Source organism: Daldinia vernicosa, assembly GCF_022497035.1.
Source record: "Daldinia vernicosa strain CBS 139.73 unplaced genomic scaffold F5Y00scaffold_45, whole genome shotgun sequence".
Taxonomy (NCBI): Eukaryota; Fungi; Ascomycota; class Sordariomycetes; order Xylariales; family Hypoxylaceae; genus Daldinia; species Daldinia vernicosa.
In genome coordinates this window covers 91971-113043 of record NW_025953961.1, presented here as the reverse complement: position 1 = coordinate 113043, position 21073 = coordinate 91971, and the positions used below count along the sequence as shown (strand labels likewise).

The following is a 21073-nucleotide window of genomic DNA, read 5'->3' as shown; positions in this document are numbered from 1 at the left end:
CCCCTCGGCCATGTGCCAGTTGGCGTTCAGCGTTGGTTGGTTGGTTGCATGTGCTAGCTTCACTGGCTGTAGCTATTCCCAGCCGTGCTGGCCGTGACTTATAAGTGGTCAATTATACAACCCAATGGCCTCAACGCTAAATCAACTATTGTCTACTTCTTTAGTAACCCTTTTTGATCCCAAGAGAATTAGTTCTCATTTATATTTTTCATATAAATATCTAGGTAATCAGCTAGGCAGCAATATCGTTATAGCGTTGCTCTTCACCTACGTATAAACATCGTCAAGATGAGGCGTAGGTCCGAGTCTTTTTTATAGTAATCTTCACTCATAAGTCATACCCATCTCTTCAACTCCTACCTGCAAGCCACACTCCCCCCTTTAAACCCTCTGCGATACTCTCTCTTAACCATCCCTCTCCGCTCCAACTAAGTTCTTTCTTCTCATTACTATTATCCTTCGCACTGTCTTCCTTCGCCCTCTCTTCGGCTTGTGTTTTCCTAGCTCTCCATTCGAACCACTCAAACAGCCCTTTCAAGCCGAGTAAGTCATCTCTGTTCCCGCTAGAGATCACGTCCTCTAGAACTAGCCGGGCGTCAACTGCGGTGGCCGAACTATTGCTCACGTCGGGGCCACCCACGCCACGGTCGAGTACGATATCGCGTTCCGCGTGCGTGAGTTTTCGTAATCCCGGCACTGTGTCGAATAACCACTCGAGAGGTTGAGATGCCGCGTCCGTAGATAGAGGGCCGCCAAGCCCTCCTTGGCGGCCCAGCGCGAGCATAGTCGTTGCAAACGGACTGTCACTAACGGGCCGCCTGCGCAGGTATAACGCTTGTGAACGCTTGAATGCTTCGGCATATTCTGGATGCGCCTCGAAGTTCAGCTCGAGGTTCCAGAAGTCGGGTGATATGGTCCGGACTCTCTGCACATCGCTGAGCGGAGGTAACAAGCACGGCGTCATACGCACTTCTTCCTCCGTCGAGTTCTCTAGACGGATGGCAATGGGAACACCGACGGGCGCGTTCGTGGCAACGTCCTTTGTGACGAGGCACCTAGGATCGGTAGCCAACACCCAGAGATGCCGGAACGCTTGTAGGTGGCTCTTATTATCTTGTACTGAATCCGGAAAGACGGGATAGAATGCAACAAGCAGTGAGGCGATGGCCAAGTTTGACGTGTTAAAAGTCTGTGTGCCACAGCCGAGCGATAGCGCACCCATAGCCATATGTGTCGCCATGTGTGAACCATAGGTTGTATCTGGGTCGTTACGGCCATGGAGCGAGCGTAAGTAGCGAAGGACTTCTAAATCGCATGTGCCGGCCATAACAGTTGCACATGAGAGCCCAACTATGTCGAGGCACATGCATGCCGTTACGTGCACAGTCCTTTCGTCGAAGCTGGCTTTCGGGTTGGGATGACGGCACTGGCTATAGTATCTGCGAATATAGGAGAGTAGAAGGTCGCGGACTTTTATATTTCCCGATCCAGCAAACCGAAGCGCTATAGAGAAGCAAAGGCCAGCTAATATTGTGAGGAATGGTAAGTGTGTCGAGTTAAGCGGTCCACGGGACGGATGATCTGAAGGGTATTGGGGTGGCTGTAATCTGGAATGGTATTGCCGTGGAATATTCTTACGGACCCAGTCCTGTGTCGGCTCGATCTCCGACCACAGGATAAGGTGTTTGGCAACAGTACGCAGTAATAGAATGTCGGGGCGGATATAGTCGAACTGTAAAGATGCGTCAGGGACGTCAATCTTCCTGGCTACTATATGGTCTTCTGACTTCATATAGATGAGCGCGATGGCTACGACGGCAGCGGCGGTGGACCTATCCAAAATATGTACATGCTCAGCCTTCTTCGTAGCTGAAGCTAGAGTTAGCAATTTTTCGGTGATGCGCATGTCATGGAGACCTTTTAAGTCCGTCCCTTTTCCTAAGTTGATGAAACCGAGGGCGAAACCTGCAGCTAGCCTGTAGCATTCAGTACGCAACGGTTCTTCGTCCTCTTCCGATTCGATGTGTTCAATTTCGGACATCATGATTTCGCTCATGCGCCGATGTTGGCTATTGCAATAAAGCAAACCGATCCCCATGATGCCCGTTGTTTGCGTTAGAGGAGATAGATTCAACTCGGCAGCCCCCCGTGGGAGCATCCTCGTAACGTGGACGGACAACAGACGGGTGATGAGGGAGTCCATGGTTCCGATGTAAGATGCGGCCAAACCCAAGAGTAAGCCTATAGATGTCATGGTATGCTTCGGTGTCAGATATTTGAAAGCAACCCATTTAGCCACACCTTTAAGATGCCCATTAAGGCCCAATGCTAAAAGAAACCCAGCGTGCCTGTTACTTAGATCATTGCCAGGCTTGTTGTACAGAATCCATGAAGTGTCTATCCCCTTTGCCTGACGAGAGATGGATAGCCCGCCAGCAACACCAGAATGGAAGAAAGCCCACGCAATTCTCTCTTCTGTAAAGAGCGACTTATCGACACCTACCGTCACATTATTTGGCTGAACGGTGCAATTCAGAACAAAGCCATTGATGTGGAACTTTTGAGTTAGGAGAGGGAACCTAAGTCCATAATTCATCAGACCACGGCCAGCTGGTATGGATAACGTATTGTTGGCGAGCCTCGTTACCATATCCTTTTGCTGCTCAAGATAGTAAGCTTCCGTCCATTCGGGTAGCGGATCTAGACGCATGATTCGCGGCTTTGTCGTATTTAGCATCGATTTAGTTTCGTCAAGACGTCGGTCATCCTTGAAGATGGCACGAATCACCGCCTGTTTGTCGCTCTCTGCGATATCATCTGATGGGGCGTCACTAAAATCCATGACATTCTGGCAGAGAGAATTAAAATCCCACGAAGCAACATGAGTTGGTGCCTAAATAACGTCAATATGGTAAATCGTGGCAACTGATTAGAAAGACTCACAAGGACGCTAGTTGAATGGATGTGAAGATTATTCGACTGCGTTAGCACCGAGCCGACGTCGCTTCTGTTGACTAAATCCAGCATTCCCTTAGACCACTTTGACGGAGGAGCCGGTTGGCATTGAGCGATTGCATCTTGGAGGGGGACAAGGACGTGTTCTGGTAATGACTCCAAAATCGTTGGTGTGATACCGCTTTGGTGCATAGCTTCGACGAAATCCGCTGGTGATCTCCTTCGAAGAGAGAGGGTTTTAAAGAGATCTTCAAATATTTTCGTACGAGGGATTATCGAGTAAACCATGGTCGATCTGATCGGTGGCACGAACGCTGACGGGTTTGGTTGTGGTGATAGATTGGTTCGGATCCAGTCAAAAACGTTCCAGTAGGCTGGCTCTGGGGGTTTAAGTGACACAGAAATATTCATAGACCCTGGCTGTTGTTCGGGCCAGTCCAGGGGCATTTCGAGTTCATAAGCATTTATCCATTCAAACCACTTCAAGCAACGAGCAACTTGGAGTAATACAGATCGTAGGTTAATCGAGCCCGGTGATAATAAGTGGCGAGACGCAATATCAAGCTTCTGTTCCTCCAGTAAAAGATGCAACGCAAGAAATATGTCTTGAGCATACCGTGTCCTACTTAAGTAGTCATGACTAGCGGAAGTTGGAAGATATCCGTCTGGACCGCAAGCAGCGTCTCCGTTGCTGGAGGACAAATACGCCAAAGCGTACTTTATATGCGCGGAGAGAAAATCCGTGCTATCTCGCTCAGAGCTAGGCCGAAATATCGGCGGGGAAGAATTGTCTTCTTCCATCATCCACTGCCATGCTTTGTTCTCGATCCAGAACGGATGTGTCAACGATCCGGGTGTTTCGTAACCGTTCATCGCGTCCCAGTCGCCGAGATCGATCTGTGCTCCGCTACTTGACCTTAAGTAGCCTCTGGATCTTCTCCGAGGTGTATTATCAGCTGGCAACGTAGCCTCGTCGAAATCAAGCGCAAGAAATATAGAAAATATTTGAATAACAACAGCCGACCATTCAACATCGGTAACCTCGGCGTCTTGTTGCCGAAGCCATGCAATAATCTCCCACCAGTTAGAAACTAATCGTTCACTGGAAGAGGTTGGAAGAGCTGTTCGTAGGGCTTTCAAGACTTTCGAAACTCGCGGAGATGTGGGTTGGAGTTGAATACGTATCTGGTGATACTGTTGGGTATCTTCATCCAGAATGTCTACAACACCACGCAGTTTGGGGTGCCGTAGACCAGCAATCTCTCCGATCGCGGGAGTTACAGCTCTACTAATGCCGATCTCCCGGTTGACAAGACTGCCGTGGTAATCAAGACTGCGTAAATTTGCAAGTGATAGCTTCGACGGGAGGTTCACAGATGTCATCTGCGTCCATGGTGCTTGAATACTAAGCTCACGTTGACCCTCAGTAGATTGTGATAATACGAGGATCATTGAAAGTTCGCCGTCGACGAGTTTGCACGAGTCTATGACATTTTGCGCTTTCCTGAGTTGTCCGTAAGTTACGACCGTTTTATCGGGTCCGGGGGAGGACACCGAATTTGAGCTGCTTGATTGTAGGTGAAGTGTAAGTAGTTGTAAACGTTTCTCCATCGGGTCTTGAATCCCGACTAAGACTTGCTGGCGATCATGTCCATCATCTGTAGATTCCGGACCGATAAGACAGAAGACTTTACATTGTGTTCTGGCCGGTTGTTTGGAGAGCGAGTACCGGACATTGCTATTATCGATGGGAATGCTGTGTATCTTTGTAAACAAGATCTCCTGAGTAAGACCATCAAATTCATGATCATCTATACCCATGCTATGGAAGCCCTCGAAATCTCCACCTGCGCGTAGCTCCTCTAGTAAACAATCGACTGGTGCTTCCAGGAGGGTATTCACCCCGTGGTTAGCAGTCCCGGTGAAACTCGGGCCAGAAAATACGCCGCTTGCTCGACCTCGATGACTACCATGCGAAGTATCCCTTCTCGTATTGGGATGGTTAGAGGCCTGGGCCTGCTCGGAAAATGCTGTTCTATCCTGCGAAGCAGAGAGATCGGCTCTGGCAAGCATAGAGCTCACACGACGAGAAGTGCGACGGGTCACGCCGGATTCCTTTTCTATACCTAGCGATGATTCGAGATTCTGTAGATTCTTGTCATTTTTTTCGATTCTCTCGCTCTTACGCGACCGCTTTCCAGGTAAGGGGGCACCAAAACTCTCTCTAAATGTTGGGTGCAGCGGCGTCGTGGCGCCGCTAGGTAAGCCTGGCTGCATCGAGCTGCGGCGCCTATCCGCCTTCGCTTTTGTGGGTTTCCGCCCATTAATGAAGGGATCTTCATTGGAGATATAAGTGAGCTTCCAAACAGTGTACATGCAAGTTTCTTTATTGACGGTCACTGCAAGGACCAGTTTCCCTTTGCCTTTCTTATAGGTTTGGTGATGTGATATCTCTTCAATGTGAACTATCTCCTCTGCCCTATCAAGGAAATTGGGTGACTTTTCAGAGCCTGGACGGTTCTTGGGCTTAACAGATTTATCTGTCTGCGTGACAACTAACCCAAGTTCTAGCATGGGGTCCGTGAGAGCAACTAGGCGTGGCCACTGGGAATCGTTTCTGGCTTCTGGGATGTCCCATAGGTTGTCAAGATTGGCGTTCAACCTGAGAGGAAGTGCCTTGGGCTTGCCAAGAGTCTCGGTGGTGAAGGTACTCAGCTGTGAGGACCTTATAGACGCCGGGGAGAGTTGATTTGAGATAAAGGAATTATGTGGTACCCGAGGAAATTTAAGACTCGCAGCCAGGTTAATATCAGTCCGTTGTCTCCGTTGGATTATAACGCCTTGAGGAGCTGCGCAGGCGGATTCGACTTCAAAAGGCATATGTACTACGTGACTAGTACCATCGAGGAAATAGACGTGAGCTTGGGTCTTAAGGAAGACGACCAAAGCTTTGGACAATGCCCTTTCATTTTTATTGGTGTTGGTGTCGGACTGAAAACGAACCCGCTTCTCCCCTGGCTTCTCATCTTGAGTGTCTTCTGTGAGTTCTGAATTTGGAAAATATGTTAAGAGAGCCTGAATGATAGGCTCATTCTCTAACTTGAAACCAAAACACTTGCGAAAAATGCAACCTCTCGACCATACGACGGTATCCTTGGTAACTAAAAGCTCATCCTCTCCTTCATCGTTGCCGTTATGGTTAACAGTAATGCTCCAGTCGTAAGAGGAAGGAGGTGGATTTTCCGGCAAGAGTTGCTCTTGTATGGCATACTGAAGTGCTGTAGGCTCGTGCAGCCCGAGCGATGTCACCGAAGCCATATTAAGTGTGTTAAATCCATTGAAGACAAATTAAAGTGTCTTGGTCTTTTTTATTGAGAAGCCAAGTAGGGGGGGTGATTGGATAATTCGAACCTATTCCCTGTCGACTAAATTTTTATAAGTTGTATGAGTTTTATGAGGTGCTTCTTTCTTTGGGATTTAATGGATTTAATTCATAAGAGCTCGAGAAGCGCGCTACCGAAAGGGAAGTACACGCGACGAGGCTAGGTGCTTGCAGACAGTGTAATCGGAGATTTGGGGCTGGATTTTTGGAGGGGTTGAGGGAGCAATAGTGATTGGCTAGGAAGTTTTAGCGGATCTTTTTAGGTATCTACCTAGGTACATATTGCGGGTACCGACGCGAAGGCAGGAAGGTTGCATTTCCGCAATTTGATCTTGAAGCTTCAGTGTTGAGCCTGTGAGCTTGCCCCAACTGACGTAGCTTTTCTAGCTTCGTCTTACCTAATACTTATTCCCCAATGACTGCTTGCTACGTAAGGTACCTAGCTACAAAGTATACCTACATAAACCAATCTACTTATCGGTTATCGTCGACTCTAGCTTCCCTCCAAAGCTCTACTTATACCCACGTCAAGCCCATACCCAGGTAATTACGGTCAAGAGATCGCAAATCTACAGCTTTGGATAGGCTCACGCGTAACCTTCAAGCTCCAAAACCTGTAGTTGTATTTATAACCTGTCTTAGTTTGTCTCATCATCAGTTTGCCCACTTAGCCCCTGATGTTAACGTCTTGGATTGATCGCCTGTCATGACAGAAGCACAGCCCAGCTTGGGCGACAACGACACCAACGATGCCAACAACATCGACAATCACGACGGCGCTATACTGGAGAATAGCCTTGACGAGCGGGAACATGAAAAGGCACCCCACTACCCAGAGTCGCATCATTCAGAAGAGAGTGGAGACGCAACAGTAGATACAAAGGATACAAAGGTTACCGGCGAAGCTAACGCCGAAGCTGACTCCAATGAAGATGATGAAGAGGAAGAGGAAGAAGAAGAGGACGACGTCGACGACGATGATGATGATGAAGATGAGGATGAGGATGAAGATGAAGAAGAGGACGAGGACGAGGACGAGGAACCGAGATTAAAATCCGTCTGCTTGACAGAGCATATGGGCGCCGTCTATAAGAATGGCGACGCTACTAGTACATTTCTTGTCGCAGGAGACAAGATGATAGTCGGAACGCACAATGGAAATATCGTAAGCAAATATTATAGCAGTGGTCTTTCTACGAATCGGTTGATGCTAAAGCACATAAACAGCATGTTATCCAACTGCCAGACTTCCAGTCTTTACTTGTCTACCAAGCCCATACCGCCTCCGTTACGAGCATTTCGATATCCCCATACCCGCCTCCCTCTATTCCCGCAGTCCTTAAGCCTGAGGGCGTTAATAGGGTCGTGTCGCAAACCATTAACCGACCCTCCTCTAAGCATTCAAACTCGCCACCAGGTAGCCAGCGGAGATCGCGCGAGTTGCCACAAGTTCCCAACATCCCCTCGAACAATATCTTCATCGCGACCTCTTCTATGGATGGAAACGTCCGTGTCCAACCCCTTATCGAGCTTCGAGATGTGCAGCTAAGGAATTTTGCGCGACCAGTTCAAGCCGTAGCCTTGTCGCCGGATTTTAGAAATGACAGGACATACCTCTCCGGTGGTCTTTCTGGCAACCTGGTTCTCACAGTCGGAGCGCCTCAAGGGCGAAGTACGTCATCGACTACGGGAAGCGCTGCCGCTACCGCATCTGGCTGGCTCGGTAGTATTGGGATAGGTGCAAATACTGGAAAGGACTCGGTGCTTCATTCAGGAGAGGGGACCATCAGCACAATTAAATGGTCCTTATCAGGAAAGTACGTTGCCTGGTTAAACGAGCACGGCATCAAGATTATGCGAACGAAGCTGCACCTAGATAGCGCAGACATAGAAGATGCCTGGAAGCGAGTAGGACATGTCGATAGGCCGCAGACGGACGAATGGGAAGAAATGGCTGGCGTATGGAAGGGCAGGGCGGAATGGATTGACGACCAGGCCATCACAAGCGACGACGCAGAGAAGACGAGCGATGCATCAGGCGCTTTATCTCCCGCTGCCGTCAAGTTAAGCCAGCAGGCGCTAAGACATGATAAGAGCATCGAACGGCTATTAGTTGGATGGGGAGGTATAATATGGATCATCCATGTCCATCCGGGCGGCGTTGGTGTAGGAAAGGATGCGGGGGAAAGGTCTATTGGAAGGGCTGAGATTGTGAAGAAGTACGTATGCTTATTCGAGTTTCCGCAATTTTTACTAACATCCCTAGACTTCGCATGGACTGCATTATATCCGGCATTTCCTTATATACCCAATCTTTACTTTTAGTCCTTGCATACTGTAAACCGGAGGGTGAGGAAGAAGAACCTGGTAAATCAACAAATAAAGGTGAACCATCTGGTGGGATAAGACGCCGCCACAATGCCCAACCTCCCGAGTTAAGATTAATCGATCTCACATCTCAAGTCGAAATTTACAAGGATACCGTCCCTATTGGTCGTTATGAACGGCTTTCTTCCAATGATTATCATTTGGGGGTATTGCCTGCGAGCAGAGCCGCTTCTGTCGTGGCTTCTCGAGGAGCCCTGGAGGCCTTGGCTGGTTTTGGCACTGATATGTGGAATGCTGCTATCAATCCGAAGTCTCTATTTAGTTCTGGTGCAAGCATTCGAAGTAAAGAAAGCAACGATGCCGCGTCGAGTTTCAGGGCCACCAATACCGGGGGAAGTGTTCGAGCCAGTCTGAAACCAACATCACGGACGGTACATCCTAACCTCATCAAACCCGGGGCCAAAATATTCATCCACAGTCCGTATGACTGCGTTCTTGCAACGAAGAGAGACCTTGGTGATCACCTAGAGTGGTTGGTCGAACACAAAAGGTATCAAGATTCGTGGGAGTTATTAAATGACCACCCAGAAATTATGAATGCCTCGACGGAAAGACTTCCGGAGTTTGTCCCATCGAGTCCCGAACGAAGACCATCGACTACAGACGACTTTTACGAAGAAACTTCGTCTCAGATAGACGATCACATTAGACTTATGAACACGTCGGCGGAAAAAGAGAAACGCCGAATTGGCGAGCTTTGGATTCAGGAGTTGGTGGAAAATAGGGATTGGGCCGGTGCTGCTCGAGTTGCAGCAAGGGTATTCAATACTCCTCACCAGTGGGAGAATTGGATATATATTTTTGCCGGTGCAAATAAGTTCGACGAGATCGTCGATTATGTACCCTCGGAACCAATGCGTCCACCCATTCCGGGGACAGTATACGAGGTTATGTTGGGCCATTACATTCAAACTGACAAAGCGCGGTTTAAGGAATTACTCGACCGGTGGGGGACCGAGCTCTTCGATGTTAGCGAGGTCACTATTGCTCTAGAAAACCAGCTCAATTTCCGTGACGTGAGAGAAGACAGCATCGAAGATGGAGAGAAAGGACGTGACTGGCGAATTGTGACGGAAAGCTTAGCCAGGCTTTACGAGGTAAACGGGCGATACCGAGAAGCTCTAAAGAGATATATCAAACTTCAAGACGCGGATTCTGCCATGCGTCTAATAAGAGATAACCATCTCGCGGAAGCCGTCATCGACGACGTCCCCAGCTTCATCGCTCTTAGAGTACCAGAAGCAGAATTAAGTCGAATGAGTATCTCGGAACTCGAAGACGCTACATCAGAAGCTATCGCGCTACTTGTTGATGAGGCAGCCCGAGGCCTCATCAAACCAGAAGTTGTGGTCGAGCAACTAGAGCAGAAAGATTTAAATCTTTACCTCTATTTCTACTTCCGCGGTCTATGGCAAGAATACCGCGAGCGGCCCGTGGACGAAAGCGTGTCTCTGGTGGATAATTTTGCCGATTTAGCTGTTCATATTTTTGTGGCATTCGACCGTGAGCTTTTAATGGATTTCTTAAAGATATCTACTTCGTACAAGTTTGAGAAGGCGGTCGAGGAGTGTGAACAGGCTAATTTTATACCTGAACTCGTCTACCTATACTCCAAGACCGGAGAGATGAAACGGGCACTATATCTCATTATTGATCGTTTGGGCGATGTATCCCAGGCTATTAGTTTTGCAAAAGAACAAGACGACCCGGACCTCTGGGAGGATCTCCTCGACTACAGTATGGATAAGCCACGCTTCATCCGTGCATTACTCGAGGAGGTCGGTACGGCTATTGATCCGATTACCCTAGTCCGACGCATTCCCGAGGGACTTGAGATCCCCGGTCTTCGGGAAGGCTTGAAGCATATCATGAAAGAACACGAAATCCAATACAGTATTTCGTCTGGTGTGGCGCGTGTCCTTAGATCTGAAGTAGCCGCCGCTCAGAATCAACTCCGTAGCGGACAAAGAAAGGGCATCAAATTTGAAGTGCTGGTTCATGCGGAAGATCATGTCGATGTTGAAGTCAAAGACGTATCTCTCCCACCAGCAACAGGAAAACAATCATCCCCGACTGCGACGCCGCGTGCAGGTGGGACTAGGACTGGAACACCCAGTGAGACGGCGGATACTAACACGCTGACGGACAACAATCCTACGGGCAAAAAGCAGCAAGAGCAGCAGGGACACGATCACCGGGAGTTGAAGCCAGGTCATTGCGCCAGATGTCTCGAGCCGTTTACGGAGTGGGAGGTAGAGACACTCGTAGGATTTGCGTGCGGCCATATATATCATATGACACATCTCCTGGAGTACTTACACCCAGGTCAGGACGTAGATCCTAGCGTAATTGCGAACGGCAGCGAGGATCGAACGAGAGGAGGTCGGTTTGTGGGTAGTAAAGTTACGCATGCGCGGTTATTAAGAGATCGTATCGAGGGCGGCTGCCCAGTGTGTAGGAATAAGAGGGAAGTTGTCGAAGGCGGCCACGGCTAATGATGAATATTAACCATTGATCTTTTTTTTATTCGATTATAGCTAAACCTGCATAGTTTGGAGTTTGGAGTACATGACAGATACATATCATTATCTGGGATTCTATACGAGATGAGCCAAAGGTTGAACCGTGTTATAGTTGCCAAGATGATTCGGTCTAGGCTGATGACGACAGCGCGAGTTATAAATGGGATCAGAACCATTCAGCCGGCAAGAGTTACAAATGTAACCGAGACTATTCGGTCATGGTTGATAGCGAGAGAGCGAAACTTATATGATCAGCAAGCAATATAAGAAAAGATAATGCAACCTAGTGCTTTATTCAGGTATCTATATACGTATGTCTGCAAGCAGTAGGGTCACGTGCAACTTATACGAGCGAGGGAGTTAAAATCGAGTATATAATTATAATTCTATTACATAAAGAGACTCTACATAAATCCGCTACGCTAAGTGAACCTCAACATCACCACTCCTCTTCGTCCCGAAATCACAATATGGGAGACCGTCCAAGATACAGTCATGACCAGCTCGAGCAATATTTCAACCGAATTGCGCTACCTGAGCAAAACCGCTTATACTCGGTAGCAGCATTCTCAGACGATGCTAAGCTGAGCTACTTGGCTCTCCTAAATAAACATAACATAGTGCGGATCCCGTTCGAGAACTTAACGCAGCATTATTCGTGGCATAAGACCGTCAATGTTCGGCCTCAGCATTTATTTAATAAAATCGTGCCGCCACCCAGTCGCCGCGGCGGGTACTGCATGGAGGCTAACTCTTTGTTCCACGCCGTGCTCCTAAGTCTTGGATTCCAAGTCTACATGGCGGGTTCCCGGGTCTATAGCAAAGAAGCCGGCAAATATGGTGGGTTCTCGCACTGTGTGAACATCGTTATCATCGGCCAAGACCGGTACATGGTGGACGTCGGCTTCGGCGCCAACGGCCCCACTGCCCCGGCCCGTCTACGCCCCAACGAACCGCGGACGCATATCGAGGGCACGGAGGCGCTTATGCGATTTGTCCACGAGGCGATACCGCAGCACGTCGACCGGGGCCAAAAGGTGTGGATCTACCAGCACCAGATCAGCAGCGATGCTGAGTGGGTGCCCATGTACTGCTTCGTGGACATCGAGTTCCTGCTCGAAGACATCCGCGGGATGAACCTAAGCCCCTGGAAGAGCCCCAGCTCGTGGTTTACGCAGAAAGTCGTGCTGTCGCGGTTTACTACCGATGCGGAGGGTGAGGCGCACGAGTCTGCGTTTATGAGTGATAGGGCGGTGGCTGTGGGGAGGATTGACGGCGCGTTAATATTGTTCCAGGATACGCTGAAGTGGCGCCGCGAGGGGCAGACGGTGCTGATAGCGAGGTTTGAGACGGAGGAGCAGAGGCTGGGTGCTATAAAGAAGTATTTTGGTATTGAGCTTGATGAGGAGGATCGGGAGGCTATTCGGGGCACGACGGCGGAGCTTAGTCAAGTTAATTTCGCTATTTAGGGCTATGCCGTGGGAATTTATTGGAGGGCAACCCTTTTCTCTTTGATGTAGAGGTAGATAATATCTATAACTATAAAGTAGTAGAATGAATGGTTTACATGTCTATGTAATGACATATATAAAAGGGGCTACCCACTACTTCCAGTTATCGAGAGTTCTCCTATCTTCGAAATAACTAAATAATCTCCTATAATATAAGCCTCTACTTAGAATATACCTTATGGCCAGTCTTGGACCATCAGTTTCGTATTCTTGTGTCGCAGAAAAGGGGCTGAATGGCACATCTGCCCTATCATTCGGGCAAAGCTACGGCTTTAATAATTCCAGTGCCGAATGCAACAGGATTCAGCCCACATAAGCTGTTTCGCTTACATAGTACACTATTTGCTATTCGCCAATAACTCTTCCCCTCTTCTCCTCCGTTTCTTGCAAAAAAACAACAGGCCCCTTCGATTTACACATATTGCAGAGTTACCACGAAGCTTTTTTGCCACTTTAATACAAGCTACTCAATGTACTTGGATAAATTTACAAAGCAACCTTTTATTTCAAAATGCTTTGCGAAACTTGTCGGAGGTCGTATCAAACCACGTACAAAGTACTTAGCACAATAGTTGACAAGCCGTGGCCAGAGTTAAATTCAAATATTCTGCATTCTACACCCCAGAGTCTCTATACATCAATTCTGGCGGGATGCCTCATCTGTCGGAAGCTATGGACGTCGATTCTAAGATATAGAATTGGGGTTGAATTTGAAGGTTACTTTCGAAGCGCACTTGCTGGCGATATGCCCAAGACCTACGAAGAATTCCGCGTCCAAAGTGGAGTTCAAAAACATGGCATCGAGTCGCCATGGATAACATTCGATATCAGCGAACTTCGTCAATATAATAGACTATTCATTGAACTGAAAGAAGATATGGAGTATTTACTCACAGTTCGCTTCAATGAAGTCATCTCAGTGAAACCTCCACATAAAATCGGACGTCGCTCGACAGCTGAGGCGGTCGAACTATGGCAACACTGGTATCGTACTTGTTTGGAATCCCACACCAAATGCCGTACACGAGGAGAAGACGATGCGGCATTCACGCCTGATAGACTCATAGAAGTACGTCGCGACAATGACGGAAGTGCTTGCAAGTGGCGACTTGTTTGTTACGACCATGTTGGCACCGTGCCATATTTGACATTAAGCCACTGTTGGGGATCTTCTAATCACCTATGCTTGACCAAGCGCGATTATTCAGGGTTCTTGGAATTCTCGGTTGATTCGCGTTTGCCTAAGACATATCGGGACGCCTTTCAAATTACTATGTCACTAGGTTTCCAATTTATTTGGATCGACTCTCTGTGTATCATCCAGGATGATGAAGATGATTGGAAAATTCAATCCTCTATGATGGGGTTGATATATAGCAAAGCTCATTGTAACATTGCCGCGACATGGGCTGCTGACAGCACTTACGGCTGTTTCACTAACAGGGACCTATCAATAATGGACTATACTTCGCTGAAGTTGACTTCTGATAATGGTCAAACTACCGAATACGCTTTTGCATGCTCCTACCCCCAATACCGTTTGATGGCACAGGTCCCACTGACTACACGTGCATGGGTTATTCAAGAGCGATACCTATCGAAGAGGCAGCTAAGCTTCCTGCATCAAGTTTGTTGGCGGTGTCCGGAGCTTATTGCTTCTGAGCAATACCCCGCGGGCGTCACAGACGATTTCTTGGAAGAGACTCAACTTAGTGTGCCCGAATGGCCAATCGTGAAAATTCGAAATCCCGACGAGTTTCGGAGTGCCTGGGAGGGATTGGTACTCTCCTACTCGGGCTGTAATCTTACTCAACAATCCGATAGATTGATCGCGATTGCAGGGTTGGCTGGGGAAATGCGAAACATTGTACAAGACGAATACCTCGCTGGCATGTGGAAAACAGATCTTATTAGTCAACTTGGTTGGCACTCTCATGTGGGACTTAAAGGAAAGCCAAACCGATTTAGAACAACAACCTATGTTGCCCCAACATGGTCATGGGCCAATATATACGCGCAGATTTCCACAGATCCAAGTTATACGTCCAAATCTCCTCTCACTCAGTTGGCAGAGATCATAGGAATTAATGTCGTTTCAGATGATCCTATGAAGTTGCATAGTTTTACATCATCAGAACTGATACTGAAAGGGATCGCCGTGTTGGCTTATGCGTCAGCGTTGGGGTCAACAAACTTTACTCTGGGTGAACGATACGAGCTTCGACTTACCAATCAGATAATAACGGGGAGGTATATAATGCCGGCACATATCGAAGTCGAAATTATCTGGGATGAGGATGTCTCCGTCATGGCCACTGACCCAGATGAATGGTTAAGACTTCATGAAGAACGAAAACAGGAACTTTTATTCATGTGCATAACTTATGATCATTATTATTTAACATCTCCATCTGGTCTTCAAGGACTGGTCCTTAGGAGGTTCCACTGCCCTAAAAAACAGGATTTATTTATTAGAATAGGGAAGTTTACTGCAGATGAAAGGAATTCTTTTAAACGATACATAGCTAAAAGAGTTATAGCACCAGTGACGAAGGACAAGGTCAAGAATGGAATAGTGGACGACCCATTCCGTGGGGAAACCATAGACCTGGAAAACCCGGAGCTTTCTGATTTGGTCCATACAGTTACTATCGTTTAATACAGTTGCTGAGATTTTCCCTCCGCACTAATTTGTACCAGGACGAGGTTGATAATAAGCAGACGGCTGTTGCGTCGTCCTGTACATCGGCACAATTTGTACAATACCATCATGGGGGATATTAGCCACATTAGCCTTGCAGGCCGAGCAGACAATACGAGTATTCTCAAACCACCCGCCTATGCATGGCAGACAAGCGAGACACAGGCAGACGCAACAAAGCAAGGCCCCTACTACACTACAGGCATAAATTTTAGCACAATATCAAGAAAGAGTTCGTAAGATGAGACTGTCACATACAGTTGCATTCCACTTCCCTCCTCAATGACTTGTGTCTTAGTCCGCTGCTTACAAGCAGGACAGTCGATCCACCGAGGTTGCCTATCGAGCCTTTCTAGAGGCGTTACCATTGGAGGGTCACGTTCTTTGATGATTTGAGGCGGTTTATTATCCCTTACTGCCATGTTTGGCGGCTTTGAGGGCCTATATGAATATTAGTATAAATACCATGTGATGATGACGTTCCAATGCTGGAAAATTCCTAGTTACCTACTCTTCAACGATTATGTCAGGGATCGGCGGCTGAGTGTTGATTTGTAGAGTGTCTTTCTCGTTCGTATTTTTCGATAAGTCTGGCTGCGGCGCTGCCCTTACGGGAGGGGGAACTTGAATATGCGTGTCAATAACACCCTCGACTTGTGAGTTTTCGGCCATTTCTAGTCTCTATATTAGGACTAGATATCTAGCTCCTTTAAAAACAAAAGATTGATTTTGCGATACTACGGAGCTTCACTCATTAGTATCTTCTCAAACAGGGCTATATCGTACGCGAGAAGATAATATTAAATATAAGTTGGTATATGGGCTTAGTTATAGAATTATTGCTTCTCCTTTTTTGATCGCGTGGATAAAGTTCTGGTTATATGCACATTCTCGCCAAGACACTGCGCCGCGCTCGAAGTCAAGTGTGTAACCCATATTATACAACGTGTGGTAGTCTACCGATGTATGCGTGACACAAATCCTTCTATTTATGGCTTATTGGTTACTTTCTAATCTCCAAGTGTCCCCTTAATCGGTAGACGAGCTGAACATCGGTCAGTAAAATTGAAACACAGCCTACACGATACCCAGCAAATTGGAGGCGTAAGACTGACACGAGATATTATGATTCGATAGAGTCGTAATATCAATAAACTCTGGTTCTAGGACTTATGTACCCCTATCTAACCCGCCCTGTAACCACACTCAAACCTTCACATAGTACCGACGAAGGAAGAAAATGCGCCTCTTAGAAGCTCGTACCGCTAAAGAGAGCGGGATTCTAAAGCTCGTAGAAAAGAGAGCGAATGAGTTATTCAGATACGCCATACTATCGCATACCTGGGAAGACGATGAAATAACTTTCAACGATATTGAAAACGATAAGACGACTTATGCCTCAGCCAAGACGGCTGCAGCCCACGCATCGCTATCCAAAATTCTAGGCGCGTGTAGCCAAGCTGCTGCTGATGGCTACGAATATATCTGGATTGATTCGTGCTGCATCGATAAACGCAGTAGTTCTGAGTTGTCCGAGGCCATCAATTCCATGTTCGCGTGGTATCACGATGCTGATATCTGCTACGCTTTCCTGCTCAAAGCACCGAATGAACTCGCCACAATAGAGGCCAAAGCCGAATTTGCCACGAACAAGTGGTTCACTCGTGGCTGGACGCTGCAAGAACTTCTCGCACCCAAGGATGTGATATTCTTCTCCGGCGATTGGGTTCCGATTGGCGAGAAGAAGTTTCTATGCTTGCTGCTTGCAGAAATTACAGGAGTCGATTTCAAGATATTGCTTGGTGACGAACCTCTGGACTCAGCAAGCATTGCGAGACGTATGTCGTGGGCTGCGCAAAGGGTAACCACACGACCGGAGGATAAAGCCTATTGTCTGATGGGTATCTTCTCTGTTAACATGCCCATGCTATACGGCGAAGGCGGCGAGAAGGCATTTCTACGGCTTCAAGAGGAAATCATGAAGCAGTCAGACGACGAGTCGTTATTCGCGTGGGTCAACCCTCACGCGCTACCAGATGCGAGGGAGGGCCTCCTAGCAGCAGATCCATCATACTTTTTGAACTCAAGTAGTATAATTCCGTACCAGGACTGGGAACCTCGTGAACCCTTCGCCTTAACTAACCGCGGCCTTAAAATCGGTCTTCATCTTACGGCACTCGACGGCGATGAATATGTAGCAGTCCTCGACTGTCCTGTGCCGCCTGACTATAAGGACCCGACTTTCTTGGCGATATATCTACAAAAGCTGTCAGAGCACAACGACCAGTACGCACGTATTCGGGCAGGACAGCTCGCTAGCGTCCGTACACGTGGATACCTCCGAACTGTCTACGTCCCTCAGAAACCTAAGCCACCATCATTAGAGGGCGCCTTTCTTCATCACTTCGTCCAGTTAAGGGACGGCCCCCCTCCATCGATCTACCAGCTCGTACGCATCCTAAGTCCAGGTTTAAGAATCGACATCCCCCAGCCGATTATATCAAAGACTTCAGCCAGAAAATGGGTCTCGAACAAGTGGGCCATCAACTATACTCTATACCGGAAGCCAGAACAGCTTTCCGCGGCTCTGATATTCAAACGCACAGACGGCGCGAAGGTGACTGTATTGATTGGCACGCTCAACGGGTTCAATATTGCCTATAGCGCGTGTGAACTTGGCGCCTGGCTTGACTTGGATCGCGTGCAGTTCAAAGAAATGGAGGCTCTCTTCAAGCCTACCACAGTAGGGAGATTTGAGCTGTCTTCCCATAGCGTCCGAGTGTCCGCCACTCCCGTGCTGAAATCGTCAGACAAATACTATATGGTTGATATCGGAATCGAAGCTATAGATTCTACATGGACAGATATAATGAGAGAAGTATTTGATACTGCTGCTGGTTTAGGGCACGCTAATAATGCAAATACGCCGGCGCCTAGAAAGGAGGTCGCGGATAAACCAGACGAAAATGATAAACAACAGTCGTTTTGGAGGCATTTCAAACGTTTAAAGTAACCTTTCATACGCCTTGTGCTCTTGTATACACCGCTGTGAGCTTTTGAAGTCTCTACCTGGTCCAAGTTCAAGGAGCCTTTTTAAACGCACTATATATTTCACTACAAAAACAGAACATCTAGTGTATTAGTATCTGTTAGTATATAACAAGGCTATCACGTTGGGTGGTCGCCAGATACTAGGTCTATATAAGGAGGCCATTCGCCACCAACCCCACCCCCTTTCCAGCCCCTTATTCCTGGGAGGGCAGGGTTAATATAAACACCAATACATATTGGTATTCCGAATAATCGGATCTATGCCTAGATAATAGATTTCTACTCCCCTCCCGAACTTTTATCCCTAGGTTAGCTCCTATTATTATATTTAGCCCGCTGAATAAAATATGTACGTTCTAAAATAGGACCCCTGTCCCGCAATGTGTGGTCAAGGGAACTGCAATATAAGATACCTTAGCGAAAACCTGTATATAAGTCAGGTTTCCCCTTTCGCCCATGAAACAGCTCAGTTAGTAAATCGAGTCACTGGGGCTATTCACGCATCGTATGTTTCAATACTCCGTGGAAAGCTACGCTTTACATTTCATTGGGCAATCTAATCACACCGTTATTAGAAAAGGAAACGCATGTGCCTTATTCTCTAACTCAAGTACCTAGACACACGACCTTGTGTCAACAGCCATAATGTAGAGCTCCCTTTCTGTTAAATCAGAAGTGGTACGTGATCGGCGGTCCTTCTATTATTGAAAGGTACGATAGGTAGTCCTTTTCGCCTTTAGTAAGACGACGACGGATCATATCCAGGAGGGTAGTCGCAAGCTTCGAGGAAATCGTCCCAACTCATTACTTCGCAAGGCTGGTAGTAAGAACGATTAGCTTTCGTCTTCTCCTTTTCCTTTTCCTTCTCTTTTTCCTTTTCCTTCTCTTTCTCTTTCTCTCTCTTCAACGCTAGCTCTTGGGCCTTTGCCTTTTGGCGCTCTTCTCTCTTCTGCTTCTCAGTCTCGTACTTGACTAAGGCATCCTTAGCCCAGGCCGCCAGCTTCTCACGCTCTCTAAAACACCATAGCACGATCTCTCGGGATGCGAGCGTATCCTCCAAGCAGTCGTGACCAGGTTTGGACGACTGTATTGTGATGCCCAGCAGTTCTTGACACAACACTTTCAGCCCCCATTGGCGACATAGTCTATTGCCCCTTCCGAAAACGGCTTCCGCAACTAGGATGGCGGAATCGACAACTCTGTTATGAATGACATGCATGCTCTGCAAGTCATGGTTGAGCGCGTGTCCTATGAGTATTGTGTCCGCGTCAGCAAGCTCGAAAAGCTTAGTCCTCGCGGTTGGCCACCCGTTCAGAGCCGTTCCATTGAGCCGAGCCTGAGTCATCATAGCTGGGGTTATGCCGCTGTACGGTGTTCGCCAGTCTCTGACGATCTCGGAGGGAAGCACAAGGGAGTCTACAAGGACTTCCCTGGTGAAAAGGTCGACAATGCAAACACGGGCGAGTTCGCTTCTTCCTCCCGAGATCCCAACCATCTCACAGTCGATGACAAGAGCCTTACGTTTTGCTATCCCTTTTACTTTCATAGGGGTTGGGAGGAATCTTCCGATATTGATATGCTTCCATTTTCGGCCTGTCCAAGTGCCTGTGTAATAGTTCTCGTCTATCAAACACGCTTCATCGTGACAACAGGGTGATAAAGACTTGATCAAGGTTGGGGTTTGCTTCTCTGACGACCACGGATATTTGCTTGTAATAGGATCCGAGGGCACGGCTAGGGCCGGCTTTGGGGGTGTATATACACCTGCCGTTGAGCTCTGCATCGTGGTGCTTTTACTCGAGATAACGGCTAGATGAGTTAGTATACAGGTACGTATGTAGAATTAGATATGAATGTGATATTTGGTGTAGCTTAAGTACCTTTAGGACCCTTGGAGAGATTCTTTCCTTTATCGCTCTGAGATGGCTTAGGAGGTTTAGTAATGGTAGTAGCGTTAGTGGTGGTGGTGGTGGCAGTGGTAATTCCGGTAGGTTTGCTTGAGGGTTTATTTGCAGGTTTGTTGGAAGTGACGGTGGGTTTATCTATCTGAGATTTATTATCGGAGGCAGTGGCCTTAGCCTTAGCCTTGGACTTAACGTTGGTCTTCGGTATGGCAGTCGCGGTGACGGTCGTAGTAGCACTTGCAGTTGCAGTTGCAGTTGCAGTCGTATTGCTCTTGTGTTTTGCGGCAGTCGCCTTATGCAGTGCAAGTGCATCCTTAGAACCAAACAAACGAGAGCATTCCGTGCACCATTTCGCTTCCATATGTCCCGTATCCTTGATATGATTTGTTATCGCTTTTATATCTTTGAAGACTCGTGCGCAATCGCACCGTCTCTCGCAGGATCCCGTAGCCTGCGTCATGATGATGATGATTCCAGGTTATATTAAATGGAATGATATCGCGTTCTATTATTCAGAGAATAATATATTGAAGTGAATCAGCAATAATAAGCAGGAAGTTGCAGGAGTCATGAGCTTTTTAAATGGCATACGTGGATCTGGAGGCCTACAGACTCAGCCTGACTTGGGTAGTGAGTGAGATGGCTGGCTGAAGACTGCG

General features: G+C 47.6%; 7 protein-coding genes across 7 annotated transcripts; 4 read left to right on the top strand and 3 right to left on the bottom strand.

Annotated features, from left to right (window-relative positions):
* Window positions 1–223: 223 nt before the first annotated feature.
* Window positions 224–6486, bottom strand: F5Y00DRAFT_244176 (uncharacterized protein). The gene is made up of 2 exons (XM_048008790.1): window positions 2944–6486; window positions 224–2893 (listed from the first exon to the last, which is right to left on the bottom strand). Exons 1-2 carry the CDS (start codon window positions 6271–6273, stop codon window positions 350–352), a joined length of 5874 nt encoding a protein of 1957 aa, XP_047862233.1. The 5' UTR covers window positions 6274–6486; the 3' UTR covers window positions 224–349.
* Window positions 6487–6668: 182 nt separating this feature from the next.
* Window positions 6669–11645, top strand: F5Y00DRAFT_244173 (uncharacterized protein). Its single transcript, XM_048008789.1, has 3 exons — window positions 6669–7502; window positions 7565–8556; window positions 8604–11645. The coding sequence occupies exons 1-3, from the start codon at window positions 7044–7046 to the stop codon at window positions 11218–11220; spliced, it is 4068 nt and encodes a 1355-aa protein (XP_047862232.1). The 5' UTR covers window positions 6669–7043; the 3' UTR covers window positions 11221–11645.
* Window positions 11624–12858, top strand: F5Y00DRAFT_244171 (cysteine proteinase). Its single transcript, XM_048008788.1, has one exon. The coding sequence runs from the start codon at window positions 11718–11720 to the stop codon at window positions 12714–12716; it is 999 nt and encodes a 332-aa protein (XP_047862231.1). The 5' UTR covers window positions 11624–11717; the 3' UTR covers window positions 12717–12858.
* A 300-nt stretch (window positions 12859–13158) lies between these two features.
* F5Y00DRAFT_244170 (heterokaryon incompatibility protein-domain-containing protein) lies at window positions 13159–15699 on the top strand. The gene has a single exon (XM_048008787.1). The coding sequence runs from the start codon at window positions 13270–13272 to the stop codon at window positions 15415–15417; it is 2148 nt and encodes a 715-aa protein (XP_047862230.1). The 5' UTR covers window positions 13159–13269; the 3' UTR covers window positions 15418–15699.
* On the bottom strand, window positions 15651–16131 carry F5Y00DRAFT_264681 (uncharacterized protein; the record flags this gene model as incomplete). The annotated part of the gene is made up of 2 exons (XM_048011697.1): window positions 15651–15900; window positions 15971–16131. The coding sequence occupies 2 exons, from the start codon at window positions 16129–16131 to the stop codon at window positions 15651–15653; spliced, it is 411 nt and encodes a 136-aa protein (XP_047862229.1).
* Window positions 16132–16501: 370 nt separating this feature from the next.
* F5Y00DRAFT_272107 (HET-domain-containing protein) lies at window positions 16502–18472 on the top strand (the record flags this gene model as incomplete). Its single annotated transcript, XM_048012918.1, has 1 exon — window positions 16502–18472. The coding sequence occupies exon 1, from the start codon at window positions 16700–16702 to the stop codon at window positions 18470–18472; it is 1773 nt and encodes a 590-aa protein (XP_047862228.1). The 5' UTR covers window positions 16502–16699.
* Window positions 18473–19190: 718 nt separating this feature from the next.
* On the bottom strand, window positions 19191–20889 carry F5Y00DRAFT_272104 (ribonuclease H-like domain-containing protein). Its single transcript, XM_048012917.1, has 2 exons — window positions 20391–20889; window positions 19191–20319 (listed from the first exon to the last, which is right to left on the bottom strand). Exons 1-2 carry the CDS (start codon window positions 20872–20874, stop codon window positions 19247–19249), a joined length of 1557 nt encoding a protein of 518 aa, XP_047862227.1. The 5' UTR covers window positions 20875–20889; the 3' UTR covers window positions 19191–19246.
* Between the last annotated feature and the right edge of the window lie 184 nt (window positions 20890–21073).

Bases quoted from the DNA above. Each gene is read 5' to 3' on its own strand.
- F5Y00DRAFT_272104 (XM_048012917.1), bottom strand. From the start codon at position 20,874: ATGACGCAGGCTACGGGATCCTGCGAGAGACGGTGCGATTGCGCACGA. The intron at 20,320-20,390 runs GTACTTAAGCTA...TAACTCATCTAG, and splicing joins TCTCTCCAAGGGTCCTAAAG to CCGTTATCTCGAGTAAAAGC.
- F5Y00DRAFT_244171 (XM_048008788.1), top strand. From the start codon at position 11,718: ATGGGAGACCGTCCAAGATACAGTCATGACCAGCTCGAGCAATATTTC.
- F5Y00DRAFT_244176 (XM_048008790.1), bottom strand. From the start codon at position 6,273: ATGGCTTCGGTGACATCGCTCGGGCTGCACGAGCCTACAGCACTTCAG. The intron at 2,894-2,943 runs GTGAGTCTTTCT...GACGTTATTTAG, and splicing joins TCCATTCAACTAGCGTCCTT to GCACCAACTCATGTTGCTTC.
- F5Y00DRAFT_244170 (XM_048008787.1), top strand. From the start codon at position 13,270: ATGCTTTGCGAAACTTGTCGGAGGTCGTATCAAACCACGTACAAAGTA.
- F5Y00DRAFT_244173 (XM_048008789.1), top strand. From the start codon at position 7,044: ATGACAGAAGCACAGCCCAGCTTGGGCGACAACGACACCAACGATGCC. The intron at 7,503-7,564 runs GTAAGCAAATAT...GCACATAAACAG, and splicing joins GAACGCACAATGGAAATATC to CATGTTATCCAACTGCCAGA. The intron at 8,557-8,603 runs GTACGTATGCTT...TAACATCCCTAG, and splicing joins AGGGCTGAGATTGTGAAGAA to ACTTCGCATGGACTGCATTA.